We start from the raw sequence: 25,955 nt of genomic DNA on the forward strand, positions 1-25,955 counted from the left end.
AGCTGCGTCAGCCCTCCATCCTTTAAAGGTCGAGAAGGCGAGTATAATCAAATTGGAGTATTTCAGCTATTATGCCACTGTTTAGGTACTCCTTTTGCTGGAGCTGTAAAATGGCCTAGTGGCTGTGAAGCCCGTGCTCTCTGCACATTTCACAGCCTTGGGGACTGTGGAGTGGGGCATTGAGCAGGAGATCTGCTCTGGGTCATGTTACGCTCCATGCAGTGATTCCGCCTTGGGGACTGTGGAGTGGGGCATTGAGCAGGAGATCTGCTCTGGGTCATGTTACGCAACATGCAGTGATTCCGCCTTGGGGACTGTGGGGTGGGGCATTTAGCAGGAGATCTGCTCTGGATCATGTTACACTCCATGCAGTGATTCCGCCTTGCGGACTGTGGAGTGGGGAATTGAGCAGGAGATCTGCTCTGGATCATGTTACACTCCATGCAGTGATTCCGCCTTGGGGACTGTGGAATGGGGAATTGAGCAGGAGATCTGCTCTGGATCATGTTACGCTCCATGCAGTGATTCCGCCTTGGGGACTGTGGAGTGGGGCATTGAGCAGGAGAGATCTGCTCTGGATCACGTTACGCTCCATGCAGTGATTCCGCCTTGGGGACTGTGGAGTGGGGCATTGAGCAGGAGAGATCTGCTCTGGATCACGTTACGCTCCATGCAGTGATTCCGCATTGGGGACTGTGGAGTGGGGCATTGAGCAGGAGATCTGCTCTGGATCACGTTACGCTCCATGCAGTGAGTCCGGCTGCTTCCCTACCTGCAGCACATTTTGAAGCAGGTGGAGAGTCTGGGATACATACTGACTCCTGTAATGGCAGCCATCCTGTTCCCATTCCCCAATGTATTTAGTTCCAAATGTGTCACAAAACCTGCAACAGCAAGAGCAATGGAGGTAGAATTGACAGGGAAGTGTAAAAGTAGTGCTCCTTGCCTCTGTGCCTCATTTGAATGTACCACCCATTATAAACTGAGGCTGTAAGAATCGCTGTTCTGTGTGAGCCGTATTGAGGGCACGTTCAGCCTTTCACATAGTGAGACTTTTCTAGTCAATGTTTGGGTTTCTCTAAGCCCAGATAGATGACGATGATGAAGAGGGCTTACGTTATGTGGAGTGTTACTATGCATTTGATAACATCAGAGAACAGTTTGGGTTTGGCCTTGCTAAACCATGTGCCAAAATCGTTTATCCTTTTATGAGGTGCCATCCCCCCTGTGAAACAGCAAGTCCTACAATGGAAACCAACGCTCCCTTAGAGCGAGTAAAGAACTTAGGTATAAATGGAAATTTTGAAGTTACTAATATAAATATACAGGGGCGGCTCGTGCATTCATCCTCCCATTATGAAGGAGCTGTCAAAAGTAGAATTAAAGCAGCGCAGAAGAGCGCTCTCTCTTCCGCGAGGAATCCCGGGAATAAACGCATGCGCAATAGGCCATGCCCGGCTGGGGCCTGTATTTCTCCCGGCCAGGCATGGCCTGTTTAGGATGCTGGCTGGGACATTGCAGGGAGTGGGGGCGCTCCTGCATAGCCGCCACACATTGCACTCTCAGTGAAGCATCGGGCGTCCAAGTCTCAGAGCCCCTGACATGTGCAAACTGCATGTCTGGGGCTCTGGAACGTCATTTCCGGTTTCCTGGTTCTTGCTGGCATGGACCCTGAAGGAAGAGCATAAAGGGACCAGGGCTGAACTTCAGGAAGGGTATTAAAACGGAGTGTGTATTTGAGAGTAGGCTGTGTGAGTGTCGAGTGTGAGTGTGAGTGTCGAGAGGGGGCAGGTGTCTACCTGTGAGCAGGTTTGTGTGATGTGTGTGTGCACGTGTTTCCATGGGCCTGATTTAGGCTGCCAGCAAGAGACATGGCAAGGAAACGAGCAAACCGCTCCCGCCTTCTGTCCTGGATATTATCATCTCTGCTGCCGGCCTCCTTCCAGCCAGTGCTTTTTCGGGACATTTTTGAATTGTTTAATATTTATTTTAGTAACTTGGCTATTTCTTTGCCGGCCAGTCTGGCCTAGTGTCTTTCTCATATTCGCACAAGAATGCACATAACTGCACATTCCTCAGCGATGTACTGGGAGCAGTGTTTCAATGGTGTTTCAATGGTGTCTGAGAATTGAGGTCAGCCTGGGTCATCTGAGATCTGAGTGCAGTTCAGAAAGCTAAAAGCCTACAAAGCCTGCCAGATTCACTGGGACACGTGCATACATTTTCCGACGAATACCATTAATGATCAAAGTGTAAAAGTGCATTGAGGGCATGTATTTATGCCAGGGTTGTTTTTCTTCTTTTTTCAATTCTAAATGAATAGTGTGTTTTCTTGAAATTCAGAGGCACGCAACAGTAGAAAACTCAAGTTTCCCCGCGGCCAAGCAAGAGAGGGCATTCAATCACATGTTTGACCTTTTACCTACATTCCGCCACTTGTCGTTTTTTTCATTCCCATTTGGAATTTACCAGAACTACAACGTTTTTGGGCTGACATCTGCACCCAAGTCCTTTCTGCCTTTAAACTCTCTGGGTCGTGTCAGGACCTCAGGAGTGGTAGGTAAACAGCGTGCACTTCGGTGCAGTAACATGCCTGCAGACTTTTCCAGGGTCTTCTCCCTTCACCCCATACCGTTTCACCATCCCCGAACATGCATGGAGGTACCCCATCCCGGGGAACAGTGTGCGTTGGAGATTTATTTTCCTGTTTCTTCCATTGTGCCAGACAGAATTGGTGCCAGCATTCGTCTTATTGCGACATGTCTGTGATGAAGGGAAATGTATGGGTACAATCAGATCTATGTGATGACCAGGACGCCCAGAATTCCGACGGCCGAAAATGCTGACTTTTTTAAAAAAAAATTCAACCCCCTTTACACAACATACATATGCAGGGGAGAACCCTGCAACCCCCCCATACTACTATTATATCCCATACACCCTCACATATATATGTGGTGTAAGGGCGGGTAAAAAAAAGAAGTCGAAATTTCGGGAGTCAGAATTCTGAGGGCGATATTTTGGTGCATTTCCGGTACAATCAGCATACAAATGCTTTTTATACTGGCATATATTGTGGGAAAAGACATCATAAAAATGGGTTGGGGAAATACTCCTGTGCACTGCTGGTAACTTGCATCTGTTGTATTTTGTATGAGGATACAAAACCGATTTCAAACTATATGGCTGTTAGCCCAATTTTTCACAGAAGGTGTTGTGTAAAATTCCCCATTTTAACCGAAATTTCTTGGGGTGATCGCCCAAACCATCCTAGGCTGGTTCAGGCTAACTCACTACGTATTGTCCCTCTCCTGTATATTTGTGGGAAACATTTACGCCTCTCCGATTAAAGACTTCACCAGCCGTCACTGTAAATATATATATTCACATATGTTTACTCTTCAAGATATGCACAATTAATGAGTTTATGTGAAAAAAATGTTAAAGAGGCGAGGGGACATTCAGAGAAGTAATTATAACCTATACAACAAAAGAATTATCTCTAAAATTGATTACTATCCCAATAGCAGCCGTCGTACTGTATCTCATTGGATAAAGCATCAATGGCCAAGTTATTGTCCAAAGATTATGTGATAATGATATCCAAGTATTTAACCCATTCTTTGCACCAATGCATGGTTAAATGAATGGGAATGTGCAAGCATGTTCTTGCTAAAAGTTATCCGTGTCGGCATTGTCTGCTCTCTTCCCATGGTCTCATGCATGTGGTCTGGTCTCCTCTTGAATTGCAGGTGCGATGCAATGAGCGTAATGCAAGGTACGAACTCCTGCAGAAAGAAAAACTGCTTCGCTTCCCTTTTTCTATTGATCAAAACGGAGATATCTATGTGACTGAACCCTTGGACAGCGAAGAAAAAAACCAGGTGAGTACTGCAATCTGAGTAACCCAGCAAGTCCCTCTCCCAGAGACGTGCATAGACTAGCGGCAAAGCTGCATCCTCAGAGGAAAATGTGCCACTAGGAATGATTGAACTTCATAGCATGCTCCTCTCTCAGACATGTGTTAGACTAGGGACATAGCTGCATCCTCAGAGGAAAACGCACCACTAGGAATGATTGAACTTGCCAGCATGCACCTCTGCACACATGTGGTAGACTAGGGACATAGCTGCATTTTCAGAGGAAAACGCGCCACTAGGAATGATTGAACTTCATAGCATGCTCCTCTCCCAGACATGTGTTAGACTAGGGACATAGCTGCATCCTCAGAGGAAAACGCACCACTAGGAATAATTGAACGTCACAGCATGAACCCCTCCCAGACATGTGTTAGATTAAGGACATAGCTGCATCCTCAGAGGAAAACACACCACTAGGAATGATTGAACTTCACACATGTGGTAGACTAGGTACATTGCTGCATTCTCAGAGGAAAGCGTACCACTAGGAATGATTGAACTTGCCAGCATGCGCCTCTGCACACATGTGGTAGACTAGGGACATCGCTGCATTATCAGAGGAAAACGCACCACCAGGAATGATTGAACTTGCCAGCATGCGCCTCTGCACACATGTGGTAGACTAGGGATATAGCTGCACATCCTCAGAGGAAAACGCACCACTAGGAATGATTGAACTTGCCAGCATGCACGTCTGCACACATGTGGTAGACTAGGGACATAGCTGCATCCTCAGAGGAAAACACAGCACTAGGAATGATTCTCCCAGACATGTGTTAGACTAGGGACAGAGTTGCATTCTCAGAGGAAAACCCACCACTGGGAATGATTGAACTTCATGGCATGCTCCTCTCCCACACATGCGTCAGACTAGGGACATAGCTGCATTCTCAGAGGAAAACCCACCACTGAGCATGATTGAACTTGCCAGCATGCACCTCTCCCAGACATGTGTTAGACTAGGGACATAGCTGATATTCTCAGAGGAAAACCCACCACTGGGAATGGTTGAACTTCATAGCATGCTCCTCTCCCACACATGTGTTAGACTATGGACATAGCTGCATTCTCAGAGGAAAACCAACCAATGGGAATGATTGAACTTCATAACATGCTCCTCTGCCACACATGTGTTAGACTACAGACATATCTGCATCCTCAGAGGAAAACACACCACTAGGAATGGTTGAACTTGCCAGCACGCACCTCATTCAGACATGTGCGTAGACAAGGGACATAGCTACATCCTCAGAGGAAAACCCACCAATGGGAATGGTTGAACTTCCAAACATGCTCCTCTCCCAGACACATGCGTAGACTAGTGGCATAGCTGCATTCTCAGAGGAAAACACACCGCTGGGAATGATTGAACTTGCCAGCAGGCACTTCTCTCAGACAGGTGCGTAGACAAGGGACATAGCTGCATCCCCAGAGGAAAACACACCGCTGGGATTGATTGAACTTGCCAGCATGTTCCTCTCCCAGACATGTGCATAGGCTGGCGGCATAGCTGCATCTGCAGAGGAAAACCCACCACTGGGAATGATGGTACTTCATAGCTTGCACCTCTCCCATACATGTGGTAGACTAGGGACATAGCTGCATTCTCAGAGGAAAGGGCACCACTAGGAATGATTGAACTTCATAGCATGCTCCTCTCCCAGACATGTGCATAGACTAGTGGCATAGCTGCATCCTTAGAGGAAAGTCCACCACTGGGAATGATAGAACATCAAAGCATGCACCTCTTCCACACATTTGGTAGACTAGGGACATATCTGCATTCTTAGTGGAAAACGCACCACTAGGAATGATTGAACGTCCCAGAATTTCCCCCTCCCAGATACGTGCACAGACCAGCGGCATTGCTGCATCGCCAGAGGAAAACGCACCACTAGGAATGATTGAACTTCATAGCATGCACCTCTCCCAGACATGTTGTAGACTAGGGACATAGCTGCATCCTCAGAGGAAAACACACCATTGGGAATGACTGAACTTCCCAGAATGTCCCTCTCCCAGACACGTGCGTAGACTAGCGGTATAGCTGCATCTCCAGAGGAAAACGCACCCCTAGGAATGATTGAACTTCACAGCATGTTCCTCTACCAGACATGCGAGTAAACTAGCGGCGTAGCTGCATTCTCAGAGGAAAACCCACCACTGGGATTGATTGAACTTCATAGCATGCACCTCTCCCACACATGTGGTAGACTAGGGACATAGCTGCGTTCTCAGAGGAAAACGCACCACTAGGAATTATTGAACTTCATAGCATGCTCCTCTCCCTGACATTTGCATAGACTAGCGACATAGTTGCATTCTCATTGGACAATGCAGCATTAAGAATGATTGAGCTTCATAGCATACACCTCTCCCACACATTTGGTAGACTAGGAAAATATCTGCATTCTCATTTGACAACGCACCACTAGGAATGATTGAACTTCATAGCATGCACCTTTCTCAGACACGTGCGTAGACTAGGGACACAGCTGCATTCTCAGAGGAAAACACACAACTGGGAATGATTGAGCTTCCCATCATGCTCTCCCAGACACGTGTGTATATTAGCGGAATAACTGCATCCTCAGAGGAAAACACACCTCTAAGAATGATAGAACTTCCCAGAATGTATCTCTCCCAGACACGTGCGTATACTAGGCACATAGCTGCAGGCTAAAAGGAAAAAACAAAACTAGGAATGATTGAGCTTCCCAGCATGCACCCGTCCAGATATTTATGTAGATTAGTGGCATCATCAGAGGGAAACACACCTCTAGGAATGATTGAACCTCCCTGCATGCCCCTCTCCCAGATACATGCATAGACTAGCGACTTAGCTGAATCCTCAGAGGAAAAGCACAACACTTGGAATGATTGAACTTTAGAGGAAACTATTTTTATTTATTTCATTTTCACGTTTACATAAGCACTTCCTTTTTTGAACAATATTACAACCCCTCCAAGTACACCTGATCATAATTTGCGCTTAAACATCTAAGACAATATAAAGAAATTAAAAAATCAATGCCAACAAACGAATCATTGTTGTCCACACACGTCTCTATCTTCATTTGTTTGTGATATTTACATTGGGGCGCAATGTCAAGCACACATTTTGGGCCGGATGTAGAGCCCAGTTGGTAGCAGCTGTACTGCCAGGTTCCCCAATTGGACCACCCGCCTAATTCAGAGGCCGGGCAGCAATGGCAATGCAGAGGTGAGGCTCTGCCTGAGGGATGCACTTCACCACGCATTCACAGTGCATGGTCAGATGGTCCCGCTGGTGAGGCTGGCTGTGTTTAGGAAGACTGGACATCACCTCATTGGTAGCTAAAGCAGTTTATCTTCTGGCCCCCAGGCGGAGCTTTGGGACTCACCTGGTACCGCAAGAAGGAGGGAGGTGTTTGGCGCTCTCTCTCTCCAGCCCTCATGTGATATGGACAGTAACAAAGATACCACCAACCATGTGACTCCTACTGCGCCCTTTTTAATCAGGCCGTGGTTTCCAATGTCCGGCGTACCACTGATGAGATGAGGCCGAGGAAGAAGTGTGAAAGAGGCCGAGCCTCTGCCAGCTCTGCTGGTGCCAGCTCAGCACACCGCTAAATAGAATGGTGCCTGTGGATGAGCCAAGAGGGACACAGCATGGTTAGCATGCATTTTAAGAGGACATGTGTGCATTTTGTAAAAATGGAAGGATTATAAAATGCCTGTGCAATGGTTTGGAAATGTTTATAATGTCCCTAAAAACAGTCACTATTTTTAGTGCTTAAATCTTGGGGTATCCAACAACGGGTCCTGAGAAGTAGGAGGAAGAGGGGTTTGTGTGTCCTCCACATCATGCATTGAGCTGCTGCCTGGATCCAGGCTCTCTTTACACTTGCGGTTGGTGGAGGGAGGCGGGGCGTTCTTCTGCCTTTGAATGTTCCAGAACTTTGGAAAGCCCCAGCAGGTGCACTGAGGTGCACTGGCAGTAGTGAGCATCGCAAGGTGTCCGAGCAGATTGGATGCCATGTTCATGCCCTTGGACTTCTATCTGTGACATTCGTCACAGATAGAAGTCCAAGTCTACCTGGCAGAAGACATCTCTCGCCTATGCGCCAGAGTCCTTTCCGGTGAGCTCGGGGTCTACTGGCCGGCACGAGAGAGAGCATGGGTAGCTTGCATCGGGGTATGGAGGGCGCTCAGCAGCTTGTCGTCCAGTGCAGTTTGTCGGCCTGCTCTACTCCTGCCTCTTGGTTCAGGAAGTCTGACTGTTTTATTGTTGACCATCTCCAGTCAGGGACCCTGTCTCCATGATGTGTCTGTGTGTTAGGAGAGGTTAGGATTATTTGCCCTGGGCCCTCTGCTGAAAGTCGATGTTGATTCTACACCTGGGCTGAGTTGACTCTCCCCACAGACCAGTTAGTTCCTTCTTCCTCATCCTATCCACCACAGACACTTTCCTTGGCTTCTCCTCTTCTCCTCCTATTGCATGTAATGTAGCACATCCCTGTTTTAACTTGGGCCGTTGGCATGTAATTCTATACCCAATGCGCCGTTGCTTCTGAAAGATAAATTCCTGCTCAGTGAATAAAATATAAATATGCCTGTTTTTAATTACACATCATACTTTGTAGTCACAAAGAAATATATTCCCAAATGAAAACTGGGGATTAAGTGTGTGCTCTTTTTACAGTGGGTAATGTATGAAATGTAAAAGTTCGACATCTTACATTGCTTTTTGATCTTGATTGTAACTTTTCTTTCGTTTTACACATGATGCCAGTATGACAGCAATCGATGCTTTTTCCACACGTTTCTCAATTTACACTTAGATCACGCAGGTTTAAGTTAGTTGTGTCGATACATCTGGGGAAACAATTAGATGAGGATCTTATTAACATGCAGTCTACCAAAAAGGTTTTTGTGGTGGGTGGGTGTGTTTGTGTTGGCGCCAGACCCCATTTAAGATAGGCTCCCACTATCATGACAGCCAGGGTAATGGCCCAAGTCTGTAGATCCACTCACCTATTATGCCGTTGGAGTTGGCTCATGCAGTGTGTCCGCTTCTCTGTCAGAACACTTCCTTGATTTAGTGTGTAAAATGCAGACCCTACTGAAATGTTAACGATACACTGCTAGTTCATCAGGCAGCCTGCGTGCTCTGTAGATTCTCCCAGAACACGTGCTTGCAGGAAAGCTAGACTGAGATTACACCGCCTCCATATGACCAAGCTGGTAATATAATAGCTGCCATGTTGGGAGTGTTGCCAGAGTCCTAGAAGAAAGACTGGAGAACGATAGCTTGTTTCCTTAGATGTACTGACATCTAAAAGAATGTGTGGGGTTGGGGGGGCTCACCTTGCTTCTTGCATTCAATATCAGGTCTCTTTTTGTCATGGAGATCATTGCTGATTGCATGTAACCGGCTTATCTTTTTAAAATGTTTTAAAAAATGTAATTAATATACTTACAGCCAAAAACAGATTTGCATATACACCACATTAAAATACACATGCAATACATACTAAAATTACATAAAAGCGTTACTTACATCAACTCTTGTATCAATTCACGGTCCTATATTGAAAATCCACTGTGATAGTTCTCCTAAAATCTGAATACATGTATAATAAAATATAATCATGTGATGAATCAAATTAACATAATTTCCTTCTAACAACGTTGTTCACAGCAAATGCATATCTTAACAGTTTGCCTTGTTGCTGTAGGCTTTCATATAGTTCCTTCTAATGGCATTCATACTAACACAGTGACACAAGATGTGTTCAGCTGACTCAATTTCCGATTCACCACACAGGCGACAGAGGCGCTCTGACCGCCATATACCCATTTTCGCGCCCTCAATTTCCAAAGTCTTAGTAAGATAAAATATAAGTAGGAGATATTGCCTAATGATAGTACTACTAGGAAAACCTTCCATATATTTAGGAGCTACTTTACGTTCCATCCTGTATTGTTCAAATGGCACTCTGTTCACATTTGACGCTAAGCGTATCAATTCAGCTTCAGAGAATGCTAGCAGTTATTTGGCTTAATCAGACGTTTTAACCCAGATTGAGTGACCCCCAACCATCTAAGCAGCTTACTGATGGTGTCTCTACAGCGGAGTATTTGCGCTACATTCCCCCAATCTGTGTGATCATTGTGTATTTTAAACAATAGTCCATTGGGGACTCCGTTCTCTGTACTCTTTGCACCACTCTCACTCAGCTGTGGCCAATAGATGGTCTACACTTACTCACTTCTATTCAAGTTGTAATTTTACATATTGTGACACCTACACAAAGGAGGTCGCACTGACAGGATGACACATAGATCACACTCTGCGAGTTAGAAAGGAGCCGATGTTTCCGGTTGGTGTTTCTGTGGACAAACAGTGGGTTGGTGAGTACATTCGGATGAGATGCAATATAGACATGCGCAGTGGCCTAGCAGAGGGGGCGGGCGGGCGCCTTTGTCATGCTAGGCTTCTGGGTTCTGATATGTTCTCCATAGATGTTGGTGAATGGTGCAGCCTTTCTTAAACGCAGAATTTCACCTGGTCACAATCTTTCATAAGAGGCCATTTGCTATTGATCAGCTGATCTGCCTTATTAGCAGCTGCATTGCCCAAGTGATTGAAGTAATTTTTCAAAATATTATTACTGTTGCAGGATTCCTGGTTGCTTGAAGATGGTAAATCTGATCTGTGTTTCTTGACCATTTGACGTCACCAGTGTTGGGAATTTTTGAGGACCTTCTGTCTCTCAGTTTATCGATCTGTTTATCAAATTGGGAAACACAAAAATCATCTATCGATGGCAATTATTTTGAAAAATTGTACAAAAGTCACGTAAAAGGTTTTTAGATCGTTGTGTAAAAGGTCAAGAGTGCAGGCCCCGTCCCCCTTCATACACAGTGTAGATAAAGGTAAATATTGTCTAACAAATCAAAACTAAACTATATTTTGATCTCCCTATCGGAGGAAAGGTCCTTATTTTCTTAAGGTAAGCAACATTCAATCAATCAAGTGTATTCATTAATAGTATTCCATAAAACCTAAAACAGCCAGAGACATTATTAACAACATCAAATTGATGAGTGACGTATTGCAACTAAGTTGAACTTTCGCGCCTTGAAACACTTGTATACAGACGCGCTATGAATAAAATGGTTTATAGTGACTGTTTCGACAGTCACAGTTTCAAATGACATAAATTCCGACACAAAAGTGTTGAAAAAAAGTTTAGAATTTTTTTTTCTTTTTTTTATGGGGGGCGGGGTACTCCCAATACCCTGTTTTTTTAACACTTATTTTACTATACAGACTTACAATAAACCCTTTAATATTAAAAAAAAAATATATTAAAAACTTTTCTTTTGAAACTATTGTTTCGAAACCTTGACTGGACACCGAATAAAATATCACATCATATCATGTCGTCACTGCACAGTTTTCATCAACTAACTTCTTCCATAAAAATTGTAAATTTCATGGTGGGGTCTGCCAACATTAGCACTCATGTGCTGTGGGTTCCCTGCATGCAATTTTACATGTTGAAGTGGCAGAGTAGACAAGGAAGAGCTAAAAGAGGAATAAACTCCCTTTTACTCTTTCCATTTTCCACTCCGTCTCCTCAAGAAAATAAAAGCTGCCTGCAAATACTCTTTGCAGGAGCCGTTTACTAATGTATTCTTATAGAATCCAACTGATCGTGGCAGCGTACATTCTCATTCATTCCCAGTACTTGTGTATGCATTAACAGTACATACTGCATGGGTTATACTCTAAAATTTCAACCTACCCTACTCTTGCAGCATACCGCAAGGAGAGCCATTTCTTGGGCACAACATTCTAAATCATTTTATATATTACACAGCCTGCAGTAGCAGCCATTTAGTTATAGTTAAGATGCTCAACTCATAGGAAGAGCCCTTTTTGGGTGGCTTATAACTTTGGCTGCGTTTGACAAATCCTCACCAAACCTTGCAGGAAATTAATTGGACACCTTTGAATGATTATGCAGTTTGGTGTGGTTTTGTCAAGGGGGGGCAAAGTTATAGGGGGGTCCCTAAAGCTTTGAAATCCTCAAAGATATAATGGAAAAAAATATTTGCTTACGCCTACAGACCAAACCGCTGGATTGATTTGCACCAACGTTGCGCAAGGAGCGGCGGTTTGGTTCAGAAAGCGTGCTTTTGCACATTTGGTGTAAATCCGTTCAGTATTTTCTTTAAAAATGGCCAAAAAGTAGGCTAAAAAAATGGTTATCTGGTTCCGGTCCATGGACTCACTTCCTGATTCGGTGTCCTCTGGACCAATCTGAGTGTTCGAGGACATCGTAGGCGCTTGCTGATTGGTCAATTAAAAACATAAAAACATGAGGTGCATCAAAACTTTTGAAACAGTCGCCATGTTAGATTTGTAGTTTGGGTCCATAGCCCACGAACATCTACACTTGTCAAAATAATTAAACAATCTCTGCAGAGGTGAGGGGTGATGGCGATGGGGTGGGATATGGGCATAAATACCAAAAACCAGATGTTTTTACTTCTCCGAAGTCTATGAACATTTCAGATGTTTAGGGACATCCTTGCATAGTTCGGCATTATAGGGTTGGTGAAAAACACTTTTTGGATGGCTTATAACTTTGGCGCCACTCAATGAAACTGCATGAAAATCTGAAGTATCATTGTAGACTTGGCCCTGAATAGTTCTGCAAAGTCTTGTACTATTTAACATAGAGGGGGTCAAATTAGAGGGGTGTGTCTAAAATAATTGAAAGGCTTATACATTTGGTGCCATTTGACAAATCTGCACAAACGTTTGCAGAAAGATTATAAATCCAACGTTGAATGTTTGAAGGGATTTTGTCAAGTGGGGGCTAAGTTACATGACTATTTTTTGTATGTACATTTTTACATTTTTCAAAAAATAAAACCTGGACGGATGTGCAGCAAACTCATGCAAGGAGCACTGGCAAGGACCCGAAAGCATGGTTTCACAATTGTGTCTGTTTTATTTTTTGAAAAGTGTCATAATGTAGGTAGAAAAAATAAATATATACCTTTGGTGACTAAGGGATAGCCTATGGCCATGGCCAGTGGCCTGATGGTCCGGGTCATCACCATGACCCGGACCATCAGGCCATCGGCCATGATAATGAGGGACCGGCAATGGGGTTAAAGTGGGCATGGCCACCAGGGACCAGCTATATGGTAAACATTTTCGAAATCGGGATAGGTTCGAATGGGAAAGAAAAATGTGCTTGTGGCTACAGCCCGAAGTACTGGACAGGATTGCAGCAAACATGCGCAAGGAGCATCAGCAAGGACCTGAAAGCACGCTTTTGCAAATCTGTCTGGTGTTTTATTTTTTCCAAAGTGTCAGAATGTAAGTACAGAAACTAGTGATATAACTTTGGTGTCGGGCCGTGGGCCTGGCACTCGGCAAGGAGAAATTTCTACTCTGGTTTGCTTATTTGGGGCATACAGCATGGCTGAAGCCCTTGTTTTGAATGGGGGAAAAAATTTGGTCGCGGCTACAACCTGAAGTGCTGGACCGGACTGGAGCAAATCTGCACATGGAGCATCAGCAAGGACCTGAAAGCTTGCTTTTGAAAATGTGTCCTGTGTTTTATTTTTTCCAAAGTGTCAAAATGTAAGTACAAAAAAAGTGATATAACTTTGGTTCCTGGACAGTGGGCCTGGCCCTTGTCAAGAAATAATGCCTACTCTGATTTATTTATTGGGGCATGCAGCATGGTCGAATTCCTAGGTTGAAATGGGAAAATATTCTGCTTGCGGCTGCAGCCTGAAGTGCAGGATGGGATTGCAGCAAATTTGTGCAAGGAGCATAACCTGAAATCATGCTTTTGCAAATATGTCCTATGTTTTACATTTTGAAAAGTATCAAAATGCCCCATGGATTGTGGAGACTGGCCATGGCGGCAAGCCATGAGCACCGGCCTTTGGTCACATTGTTAGGGTATAGTGGACACTGAACTAGGATGCAGGGTAGGTGCAGTGGATAACAAGGGTGGTTTGGTGGGGCCGGGGTCATGGTATGTTTGGTAAAGGAGCTTTATAGTTCTTTCATGTGTGTTAAAAGAGGTATTCTTAATAACTTATATACACTGATGTAACATCATGAAACATTTTCACTCATAAAAACCTATGAAATTCACTGAAAAAACTTTGTTAAGAGGATTTTATGTTTAAGATGCACTAATAAAAACCTAGGAAATTGAGTGAAAACACTTTGTTAAAGGGATGTTATGGTTAAGTTGCACTAATAAAAACCTATCAAATTCAGGGAAACAATTTTGTTAAAGGGATGTTATGGTTACAAGTAAAATCGAAAATCCCAAGAAATCTGGCAGTTTTTGTAAGCTATGCAACCATAACTCATGCCACCGCCATGCACTGCTGGCACTAACATACACAACATCAAAGATTACATCACAAAGGACATCATCAATAACATCACTGATGACATCACATATGATATCACTATTGCGTAACAATGGAAATCGAACAGCGGTATAAGGGGTACCGCTTACAGTCTCATTTAACATATCAAAGATGATCAGTAGCCTTGTAATAAACTACTCCATGTCACATAAAAGGTGCTTATTGAAAAAGAAATGTGGTAGTGAAGTATTTTGTGAATACAGTAATAATAGAACTAAAGTATTCTTAAGATGGTATGTTTAGGTAGTACAATGATAAGTCGAAGCATCTCACATTCCTGAGAAATATTTTATCTGTATGAGATCTGCTTCTTGTTCTATGTATGTGCATTATGTCCTCAGAGCAAACACTAGGGAAAATAACTTCAGAATATAACACAAGGACAAGCTCTACATGCACAGTACCTTTATAGTATGTGTATCATGGTTTGAATGTAATATCACCAAATGAATTCCTCAGCTTAAAATGAATACAGTCACTGAACAAAAACAACCCCCCAGATATGTGATGTCATCACTGATGTCACTGATGATGTCAGTTTTGATGTGATCTGTGATCTCCTGGGTTTTAGTGTCAGCAGTGCATGGTGGTGGCGCAAGTTATGGTTGCAAAGGTTAACTGGCACATTCCGTGGGTTTTTCGATTTTACTTGTAACCATAACATACCTTTAACAAAGTTTATATGTCTTTATATAAATATATATATAGGTTTGTGACATAGATTGGATTGTGAAACTATCTTTGTAAATACTCCTTAAAGAGCTACATGTAAAGAGTGAAAGGGAAGTGTATTTTCTATGAATCTATCTTTACAACCCATTTAAAAAAAACAATGTAAAATTCTGTTTATATTCTGAATTCAGGAGACATACTTGACTTTACATTGCATTTTTTCTAATTGTAAATTTTTATTTCAGTATGTATTTCTTGCATCAGCAAAAGATAATATAGGAAATTTTCTAGAACGCCCCGTTGAAGTTGAAGTAAATGTTATCGACATTAATGATAATCCACCCGTGTGTCTTAAAACTCTGACGCGGTTTGAAGTTCAAGAGAATGAAGGCATTGGTAAGAATCTGTTAATTCTTCTTGTCTGTCCATTATTTGTAATCTCTTTCTTTATGCAGATATCGCACTACTAAGCACATGCATGTTTCAGGCTAAAAGACATGAGCTTGCTATTTGTATACAAATGTGTCGATATTTAAAAGAAACAATGACGTGACAACAATGAATGAACACTCACTTCAGCAATAATGGCTATCCATCACAATCAAGTGACCTGCTTATGTATTTTGCTACACAACTGGACGTCAATGCCCTGCTTTTCACCTTTAGCTAAATGTTTGTTCTTGCAGTCAAACGGTGTGTGGAATTCCACTCCGCTCTGCCATCCATTTCTTTCAAAGGAAAACAAAATACATTGGACCTCCTTGAAATTCAGCCACCTTCTTTTCAGCTCTTTAAGCTTCATTCCAAAAGTCTAATATTCCTATTGTGTGTAGTCCTAATCATAAGGTCTTGCTACACGTTCCCCATGTACTGCAGGGACTCGTACAACTTCCATGAGAGAGGACAAGGGGTAACTACACAATGTTGACTCACTGAAAGGACCATACAAACATTGCAAACCATGTTTTTCTAGCTTGTAGTTGGTGTAGTAAATACTACACTTGGAACTTAGATATTTATTCATATTAAACCATTGTTCCATCCTATTGCACTTTAGTAGTAGCCTGTCCACATGGTCCTGCAGGTCTGGCCCTTGCCTATAAGGTATTGTAAGTGTTCTTGTTAGTCAAATGACCTTCTTATAGGGTTCAAATAAGTGTCCATCATTAACATTAGACAGCGCAGCGAGGCATTTCCCTTCAGCATATGTAAGGTAGTGTTACGTAATAGAAAATGCCCCTGTATGGCACAGTTATGGTAAATGTTTCTAGAGTAAAGGATAGAGGAAGTGTTGGTGGGTGTAGAAGTAGAGGGAGGTGGAAATGTGAGGTGTTTATGGGTGCATGACTAAAGTACATGAATCCTGTGTGTCTGTATGATTCAACATGGTTTGTGTCAGTGACACCAGGGTGCATGTTTGTTTTATTTGTAGGGGATAACTCAACCATAGAGCAGCTGCCCTGGGGAGAGAAGGGGTATGCGATAGAGGTAAAGTTGTTAGGACCTATGCAGTGAGCTCTAAGTGGCTCTGCAGTGTTTAATGTGGAAGTCATGGTGGTATCAATTGTAGGGCCGCAGTGTGTGTGGTCCTTTTATGCAGCGTAAAGGTGATAGTAGATTGAAAGCTGGGGAGGTTAGTTGGGAGGAGGGATGTTGGGGAAGCTCTTGAGAAGTTCTGTTGTTTGGATTCAAGGGCTAGTCCAAGCCAGTTTGGCTTGAGTCTCTCGCCAGTCTAAAAGAAGAGTTCCTGTAGTGTTGGAATCAGTCGTGGCAGAGGCTGATCTTGATTCCATTTTGTGATGACTATTTCACTGATATTGACGTGATGTGACTGATGAGGAGGAGTTAGAAAAACTTTAGTAACCTTTAATCTCTGGGGCATTCTTGTTTAAAATATTTTGTTGCAGTTTACTTATTTATTTATTTATTAATTGTGTTTCGGTTTAATACAATAAAACCTTTCACAATTATTTGTATACACATTCAGACAAAACTGAATATACATAAAGCACATACCACATCATACCTTTAACATGAAGACATCAATAATACTAATAAACTTACAAGAAAGCAAACACAATTAAACAAGTCAGTCCCCTAAACAAACAAATATTTCCTTAAAAAATCTAAATAATTTTAAAATCAACAAGTTGTTTCCATATAAAAGACTATACCATAAACTATCATCTCCCCATCGTAATTCATGTTCACTACATCCTTAAAGTGCTGATATCATGCTGTATTAAAAGCAGGACTATAAATTACAAGATTTTTTATCGACTCAATTCTTAACTCTTGTTGAGATCCTCTGCAGATTCTATTATCTCTTGTGATACCCATTCTAGGTAAAGGTGTCTACTTTCCTAACAAGGAAATCGTAGGAGGTATTTTGATAAGCAACCCCTTTTTCTCAAGATTTTAACATATTCAACATAATGTGGATATTTGTGCAGTGCATCGATTGTGGTACACCAGTCGTGTTACTGTAATTTAAACTTTATTTTATCTGGATTGGCTGCACGTTCTGATGTGTCACTGCCAATATCCATAAGCACCTTTGCATATTATCCACATATATTTTTAAGGAGGAGATTTTATCACAGACCAACCCATTTTTCTTACTATCAGAAAAGAGAGCATGGGCATCCGGAACCTTATTTTTGGCCAAGAATCTAATTTTACTCCGTACTACTATTCATACCAAAGAGGAGAGACCCAGTTTGTGACATACAATTGCATTGGGCACTCCTACGGATAAACCCAAAACATTTTTCAATAAAAGGCCTTCAATTGAGTTCAAAGCATCATCAAGCGAATGCATGATTGTCTCAAGACCATACGTAAAAGAAGGCGCCACCCTTGCTCGGTCAAATTTCCTCAGGGGTAAAATTGTTAGCTCTTATCAAAGCTTTACTTGCGTTCATTGTTGGAGAGTGGTTCAAATTAAAAACCTGGATATTCAAATATTTAACCATCACCAATTTCTGATCACCCACTGTCCAGGATAGGTGTTTAGGAACCCTTTCATTGGAGAATATCAGAACCTTAGATTTTGATCAAGTCATTAAAATATGATTTGCCTCCACAAAGTCCAAATACAACACCAGTTTTAATTGTAGTCGCAGCAGGTTGGGGTAAAAAAGAAGCACATCATCGGCATATGCAAACCAATGTAACCTAAGTTGACCCCACCTCACTGGGAGAGCACCGGTATTCATCCACAATGTGTTCATGTGTTATAAATAGATATTAAGAAGATAAGGGGGAAGTAAACAAAGAAGATAAGGGGGAAGTAAACAGCTGTGCCTTACTCCATGGGTTGTATCAATATCCCTTGTGACATGCCTTGCTGCAGATAAACACACTCTTATTGTATCTGAATAGAGGAATATCGGGAGGATAATCAATTCGTTGGGTAGACTCCAACAATGGAAGTTCCACCATAATCTCTGCCGATCTACTCTGTCTAATGCATTAGCCAGATCAATGCTTGCCATGTATATTAGAAGAGCCCCTGAGCATTACAATTGTATATTCATGTTAGATAACATCATACCATTTTAAATAGTTCCTAACCCTCTGAGAAATCCCACTAAGAATTTTGATAAGAAGTTTAAGCTGGTCACCCATGCGTTGATTTTTTCAAGTAGAATTGCTGTGAAAACCTTACGGGGGCAGCTAATATCACAATAGAGTGGTAATTTTTCAGCGCCATATTGTCCCCTTCTTTATAAATTGGTATGATGTATGCTTTGTTCCAAGAAGGAGGTAATCAGTGTTTTTTAATTATTTCAAGAAACAACCCATCTAATAGCTGTGACAATAGTATGCAATTACATTTGAAGGGGATTGGAGCCAATTTATCTGCACCATCTAGAAATTACATTCTGTATATTGTGAATTGAAAACAATTCTTCCCAGTTAAAATGGTGCGACCTCCAACAAAAAGAGTCATATTTTAATGTTGAAGTCTGCTTGAAGGTTTTGGAGTAATACGCCACCCAAATATCTTCCGATATCACATTCATTTGTGTGTTATTTATTGTTGGGTCAGAATTGGTCAGGTCCCAGAACTTGGTCATGTTGCTATTGGTAAGTGCCTCTAGCATCTTCCGACAATAAGCATGATATATATCTGCTTTTATGCACTTAAAAGAATTTTTGTAAGACTGTTGAATTGTTTACTTTTTCCTTAGTCAGTCTTCCAAAATACAATTATGGATTTTCCCAAGTTGTTTTATCAGATGTTTCTTCTCCCATTTTGCCAATACTATTCTTTGGTTATATATATGTTTGGTACTTGAATGGAGATTTATTTTGCCTTTACTCGAAATCAAGGCAAAGGCCTGGTTCATCAATTTTGTTGTATACCCATTTATAGAGAACCCTGAATGTCCCAAATAACTCACTCTTTCCTCCAACAATCTCTCCAATGTTACCAAGACCTTCTCTATCAACTTGGGATTCCATCTTACTGCTAACCCACTGTTAGTAGAAGAAACAAAAGCTAACTGTGGGTCTTGTAGATTACAATACACGTGTAGCTCAGGAACACCTATTTGAAATTCCAATGCAGCACGATCACTGTACCCCTTAAAAGATATACTGTAATTAAAACAGTATGGCAGCACAGGACTGGAAACAAAGATATGATCAATACACGAAGAGCATTTACCTCTACTCCATGAAATGATATGCCAGTTTATTTGCATATGTCGGTGAGGCTGACCCAATTGGGCCCAGTGTCGGGTGCATTATGGATTGTGAGGTTAGTTCTCTGGAAGGCCATTGGGTACCAGTCTATAATGGGTAGTATGTTGTCGGTGCACCCCAACTTTACTCGTTCTTTTGGCACTAACTGTAAGGTTTAAATTGGAGATGGCTTATAAGGTAATGCACTTCTTGGTTCATCTGCATGCCCATTGTGCTCTCTGCTTCACAGCCCTTTTCCAGTGCGACTCTGACATTTCAAGTGGCTTTCATGATCTTATTATATGCATTATAGTGCTGCTACCTGTCCAAATTGGGGGTGGGGAGGCAGGAACGGGAACACATTTACCTAAAGAAACACAGTGTCTCAAGCATTAATATACGTCATGTTATGTAATAAAGCATAACGCCCCTGTGCACGATGCAGGTAGTTATTCATATGTGAGGTGCTATGACCCAAAAGTAGATAAGCATGCTGCAGAGAAAGCAGGAGTTCATCAGTAAATGTGTACAGTAAGACTAAAAACAAAGCGTTTCAATTTTCTTCCTGAATGCCATTAGGTTACTTTTTATTTTTATGTTTTTATTGTTATTGGTTAAAATAACAATTTCAACCTTAACAATACGAAATACAAAAAAATCACGTTCTTCATCATGATAAAAGGAAAAAAAGAGAAGACTAATTAAAATTCATTTCTTAAAACCATCAATTGATCAAAATACAACAATTAAAAAGCATAGACAATGAAAAGACATAATACCAGCATCCATCCTTAACCTCTAAGTTCAGGCGGGTTAAAAAAAAGCCCAAAACAACAATAGCCATAGAAGAGAGGGTACCATTCATCTATAACAGTAATGATCATAAAAATGTAAGAACATTGTGACGAATTTAGCAATATCGTCTCTGTTTCTCTGGAGGGAAGCTTCCTTTGCGTGGCCAGGGAAAGGGAGAAGCTACCTGACACTGACCCTGGAGGTGGCTGTCTGAGGGAGGACCACATAGGGGAAGACAAACTCCAGGGAGGCAAGAGAATACTAGACTTAAACAACCCTTCAATGTTAACTCCTAGTAACACCTAATGACTTATACTCCTGTCCTGTATGGCTTATTATAATATAGAAACTGAATTCCCAGGCTTTTCTAGCCAACAACATTATCCACCCCCAACCCCCTTTTCTAGTACTGAGACTAGGAAGAGGGATTGAATAATGAGGATGACCAAACACAGCAAACTAACACTGCATTCTAGTCATTGGAAATGCTAAGTAAGACCAGGACATTTACAATGGACTCAGCTGAGCAAGCGGCGAGAGAAAGACGGAGCTTACAACTGCACCTAACATTTTCTGATGGTGTTCGGGACCCAGCACAGAAGCTAACAGAAACAGCATGCAGCCAAGCCAAGCTGGGAGATGTTTGCTGATTACCTGGCATGGGCAGCTGGAGCTGCCAAATACAGAAGGATGCCAAGCAGAAACAAAGTGGCTCACGGGATGCACTGTCAGTCAGCGGGCTAGAAGGGAAGAGGATAGAGAAACACGAAGAATGCCAAAGACGTCGAGAAACACTGGTAATCCCGGGAGAGCACATGGGTTACCGGGCGTGAGTGGCAAATACTGTGTACTGCACCGAAATTGAGAGAGCCCAAACAAAAAAGGCAGTATAATTGATACAGATATGAACACTGTGAAACGCCTAAGTAAAGGCAGTAGAACTGACATGAGCATTGTGAAAACCCTAAGTGAAAGCGGTATAAGTGATACAGATGCAAACATTGGGAAAAGCCTAAGCGAAGGTAGTAGAATTAATACAGAAGCAAACATTGTTGAAAAACCCGAGTAAAGACAGTGCAATTGATACACAGCTTGTGAAGAAAGGGTCAGTGACCCAATACTGGAGAGGTGTTTCATGGATCCAAAAGAAAGGGAAAAGAAAGGGAAGATGCCCTGACATTTTATAGAACCGGGGTGAAAGGATAAGTGAGAAGAGAAGTGAAAGGAGAGTGAGAAGAGACAAAGGGGTTAAGAACCCCCACTTTCAAAGTGTGGTACAATAATCCGTAATTAAATGGAAGATCCATACCCCTTTTATGAAGAAGCTATAATACCCTGGAAGGAAAGTATATCAGGAAGAGGAAAAGGATTAAGAAAGCTCACGGGTCAAAGCCCCTCTGTGAAAGTAAGAACCCCTAACTGTGGTTGCAGAAAGGGAGGGGCCATTACCCTTTGAGTAATAAAAGAAACAAGAGAAGTAACAAATCGGTGAAGCCCTGGCAGGAGAGTAAACCAGAGGTAAGAAGATATTGAATAAACTGGAGATTGTGGAATAGTGGCAAAAATGCACATTACCGTAAATTCCTGTGGAAGTCTGTATTCGTTTCCAACACATTCTTAAATGAAAACGAGGTCCAGTCAGGAACGAAAACCAGCTGAACATAGACCTAGGTGGGAGGCTGAAGCAAACTGGAATGAGCATAAACAGGAACAGGACTCATCCACCTTCAGGTTGCTCAAAGCAATCTATGAGAAACAGGCTTTCAGAAGATACAGAAGGAAAATATGTTTCACTAAAGCAGCAAACCTCTTTAATAGGGAGAAAATGTGTAGGGGTGGACCCCTTATTACCTGAGCCCAAACTTGGTCCACAACCTGAGTAACGAGTGCACGTTTGTACATAAAGAAAGAGTATTGTACAATTCTCTAGTGAGCAGTTAGATAGTGTTGCAGGACCAAACTAACCCAAGTTTCAACAAACCACATCAGTTGACATCTTTTATACAATTTTCAGCAGTTAAAATATTCCCGATATTTTATAACAAACCACCCTCAAATATGATTGGTCAATACATTTACAAAAGCGTTCCATCTTCTAAAAATTCATTCTTTCTCCTTGGTCAGTGACAATCTTTACAACCATCCTAGCTCGTGTTTAAAGTCCGCCTTTGCTGTGGATTGGTCCGTGGTAGGTTGTGACATCATGGTACAATGAAACATTCACAAATAATATAATTCATTACTGCGTACCAACTGGCCTACGGCCTATAACCATAAGTGTGTTTGTACATGGTCTGCTTGCATATTTTAGCAATACGAGGAAGGCCTGAATAAACAGGTTTATCTTTCAACTACTGATTGCAATCTCATCTGGCCCAAATCATGGCTGCTCTCAAGACATACTAATTTGTGCGACTACTACTCCTGCACATACAGCCTCTAGTTTCAACCTTTAAAAACAATTGTCTGCCGGATATCTGGACTCGGGGCTCATATTTATTGCTGGCCTAAGTAAATGGTTAACCCAGTCTACGTGACTTCAATGCAATGAGCGAGATTACATTTGTTCCGTTGCGGAACTGTTAAATCATACACCTTTGTCCTGTTCGCAAACTGACCTTTTTTACTAGATGACTCATTATTTCTTCCGTCAACCACCCACGCCCAGAAAAATAGAATGTCCCTGCTACCTAAAATTCATTATGCAGCTGCTAACTGCAAAGGTTGTGCAGTTATTCATTCACCTGCCCTCTGACTTCTGAAAACCTGGCAAAGTCAGTTTAAAAGTGCAAGTGCATTTTGCAAAAGGGCCCCAACCACCTTGTTTTTGATTCATTTGTGAGATTCATGAATTCCCCATGTACTTGTATTATTTACACCACCATGCACACCTCAACAATCTTTAGAACGCAGCCATCCCCACATAATCTCATATACAAGCACCAACTCCATCAGAATGCAGCTACCCAAGTCAATTCGGCCTAGTTGCACACAAGCTGCTGCTCTCACACAACCTCCACACTACTCCTAGCATTAGAATGCAGCTACCCACCACAAAGTGCGGTGTAGCTGCACACATACTGAGTGCACACATGCACTACTTACCACCCCACTTTCTCCAAAGACCTGGACTATGGTCCCTGAGGGCATTCAACCCACAGCGTGTTGAGATCATACCAATGGTGAAAGGATCTATACAAATGCCCAATAGCATAACATAACACAACTTCTCTTCCTCTTCTCCCTTCTGTAACCCCTTCCTCTTATTTCTGGTATATCCTTATTCACTAAGCTCTAGTCCTAAGCAGGCCAGTAGTTAGACTCTAGTCTTCAGTCCAGTCATTGGTAATCTTCCTCCCTTGGGTGCCAAAGTCCCTCCAGGGGCTCTGCCAAAATGTACCCCCTCTTACTCTCTGACTCTCACCCTATGTCTCTCTGTCTCTCTCACTCGCTTTCTCACACCCGCTCTTCATTGGGTGCTTCTGCAATTGGAGCTAAACTAGGCTTTCCATGTATTGATGAGGGAGCATAGTTGTGCATGGTCCATTAACTGGCAACTGCAGGAATTGTCCCATGTGTTTTCTTTCAAGAAGACTAAGGTCCAAACTCCCTCTCAGACTCTGCCTTTCGTTAAAAAGCATCCCTTGTTGCTACAGACCTCCCCCAGGCCACCATACCCAGCTTCTAGAACTCTCAGGATTACATTGCCACCCTTGGCTCTAAAAGGACCACTATACATTCCTGACAGTAAGCAGGGGGATTATGTCATCAGTTCGAGTAACGGCAGAAATAAATTGGCATCTCAGTTTGCTATTGGCCTGTCAGCAGCCCTGACACTTGCTGTTGAATCACAGACTCCTGCGGCGAATTACATGTTACCCATGTACAGCTGGTATTTAAAACACTTCCAGTCTGATTCACAGGGCGTGTTCCTATGGGATTACGCCATTATAAACTGCTTCTGTAAACCAGGCCCTTGGTGACCAGCCAAAGGATAATTACGCATAGATCTGATTGGTCCAGTCTTTGGGAGTTGCATATCCAGGCTAATTTTTCTGTAGTGGTCTTAGGACTGCAGAGGTCTTCTTGGAGGCCCAGGTAGAGGCTATTGGCATAATCAAGCATGGAGAGTGTGTTGGTGATGATTGCCATGGCTCTGTATGGGAATATCATGTCTGGCATCATACACTGGATGGGTATGAGTTGGAAGGAGCAGCTTCTCTTGCTGTGGCTTTAACTTTGAGTTCAAGTGTGAGGGCGCTGTCCAGGTGGAAGCAGGGCTTTGGACTATTGCTCTTGTATGGTGATAGGTCACCATTTGTCCAGGTCATGTAATAATGAATGTGTGGAGGGTTATTTTGGCACAGCATGGGTCTGTGTGTCTGGCAGGTGCCAAGTTCCAATGAATATGGTGGGGTGCATTGCGGAAGTTTGTAGATGATTTCAGTCTCGCCAGCATAATTGTAGCAGGCGAGGACTGATTTGCTGATGATATCCATGCTGGGTAATTATATATAAAGAATGTTGGCCTACTCAGTAAAACATATATTTATCTTAAAAATAAATAATAAGAGTTTATTTCAGAGCTAATTAGGAGCAACAGTCCTGAGTTTAAGAACTTGAACACAAATGTGTTATTTGCCTTTCTAAAAAAACATAATTTAAGTGGGGACGAGTGTCATGGCATTAATATTGGCTCAAATGGCCGTGCCCTTATTTCCAACTTATTGATTTTGGGATGCAATTTTGACTTTTTCTAAAATTAAATCATTGTTTTGGACATTTATCAATAGCTCAGGATCCACCTTTCCAACTCAACAACATTACAGTGTAAGGTAGAAAATACTTGCCCTACAATGTGTACTACCATAATGCACTCACAATAAAATTGTTGACAGAAATAACAAGGTCAATAATATGTTTCACTTTCCCACAAGTGGGAAGGATGGACAGAAAATGAGAGAAAGCAAAGGAAATACATGATCAATTTGCATTTCTTTTTTTTAACTTCCCTCTAGGGATCTTAAATGTGACGAGACTCAAAGGGCAGAACATCTTCATTAACATATATTTGAACAGAGCATGGCCAAGATGGCTGACATAAAACGCAGTCTGCTTTCACAGTCCATCCCTTGAGGTGGGACAAATAACACGTGCATGGAATGTATTAATATCATGTATCCATAACTAATCTATGCCCAGAGAAAAGCCTGACACACAGATAAATCCTGCCCAGAGCAAATTTTGAAACATATGCAGAGGAAGATGAGAGGCACTCCATTCTCTAACCATTTCAAGCCAGAGGACCAGAGATCAGAAGAGTGACACTCATTAAGGATTAGTCGGTTCTGACGTCTCCATTCCCGTGGGGCCTCGAGAGACTGGAAAGAAAGCTTTGGGGCCTTGGAGCAG

General features: G+C 42.3%; 1 protein-coding gene across 4 annotated transcripts in view; it reads left to right on the top strand.

Moving 5' to 3' along the window:
• CDH17 (cadherin 17) overlaps positions 1 to 25,955 on the top strand; it is a 440,636-nt gene that overhangs the window by 265,825 nt on the left and 148,856 nt on the right. For all 4 annotated transcript variants that reach the window (XM_069621361.1, XM_069621360.1, XM_069621359.1 and 1 more), the window contains exons 8-9: positions 3,753 to 3,884; positions 15,302 to 15,452. In XM_069621361.1, coding sequence (XP_069477462.1) covers positions 3,753 to 3,884; positions 15,302 to 15,452 — 283 coding nt within the window. The remainder of the gene's footprint in view (positions 1 to 3,752; positions 3,885 to 15,301; positions 15,453 to 25,955) is intronic.

The sequence above is a fragment of the Ambystoma mexicanum genome, chromosome 5q (assembly GCF_040938575.1).
Source record: "Ambystoma mexicanum isolate Mex_15411 chromosome 5q, UKY_AmexF1_1, whole genome shotgun sequence".
NCBI classification, from domain to species: domain Eukaryota; kingdom Metazoa; phylum Chordata; class Amphibia; order Caudata; family Ambystomatidae; genus Ambystoma; species Ambystoma mexicanum.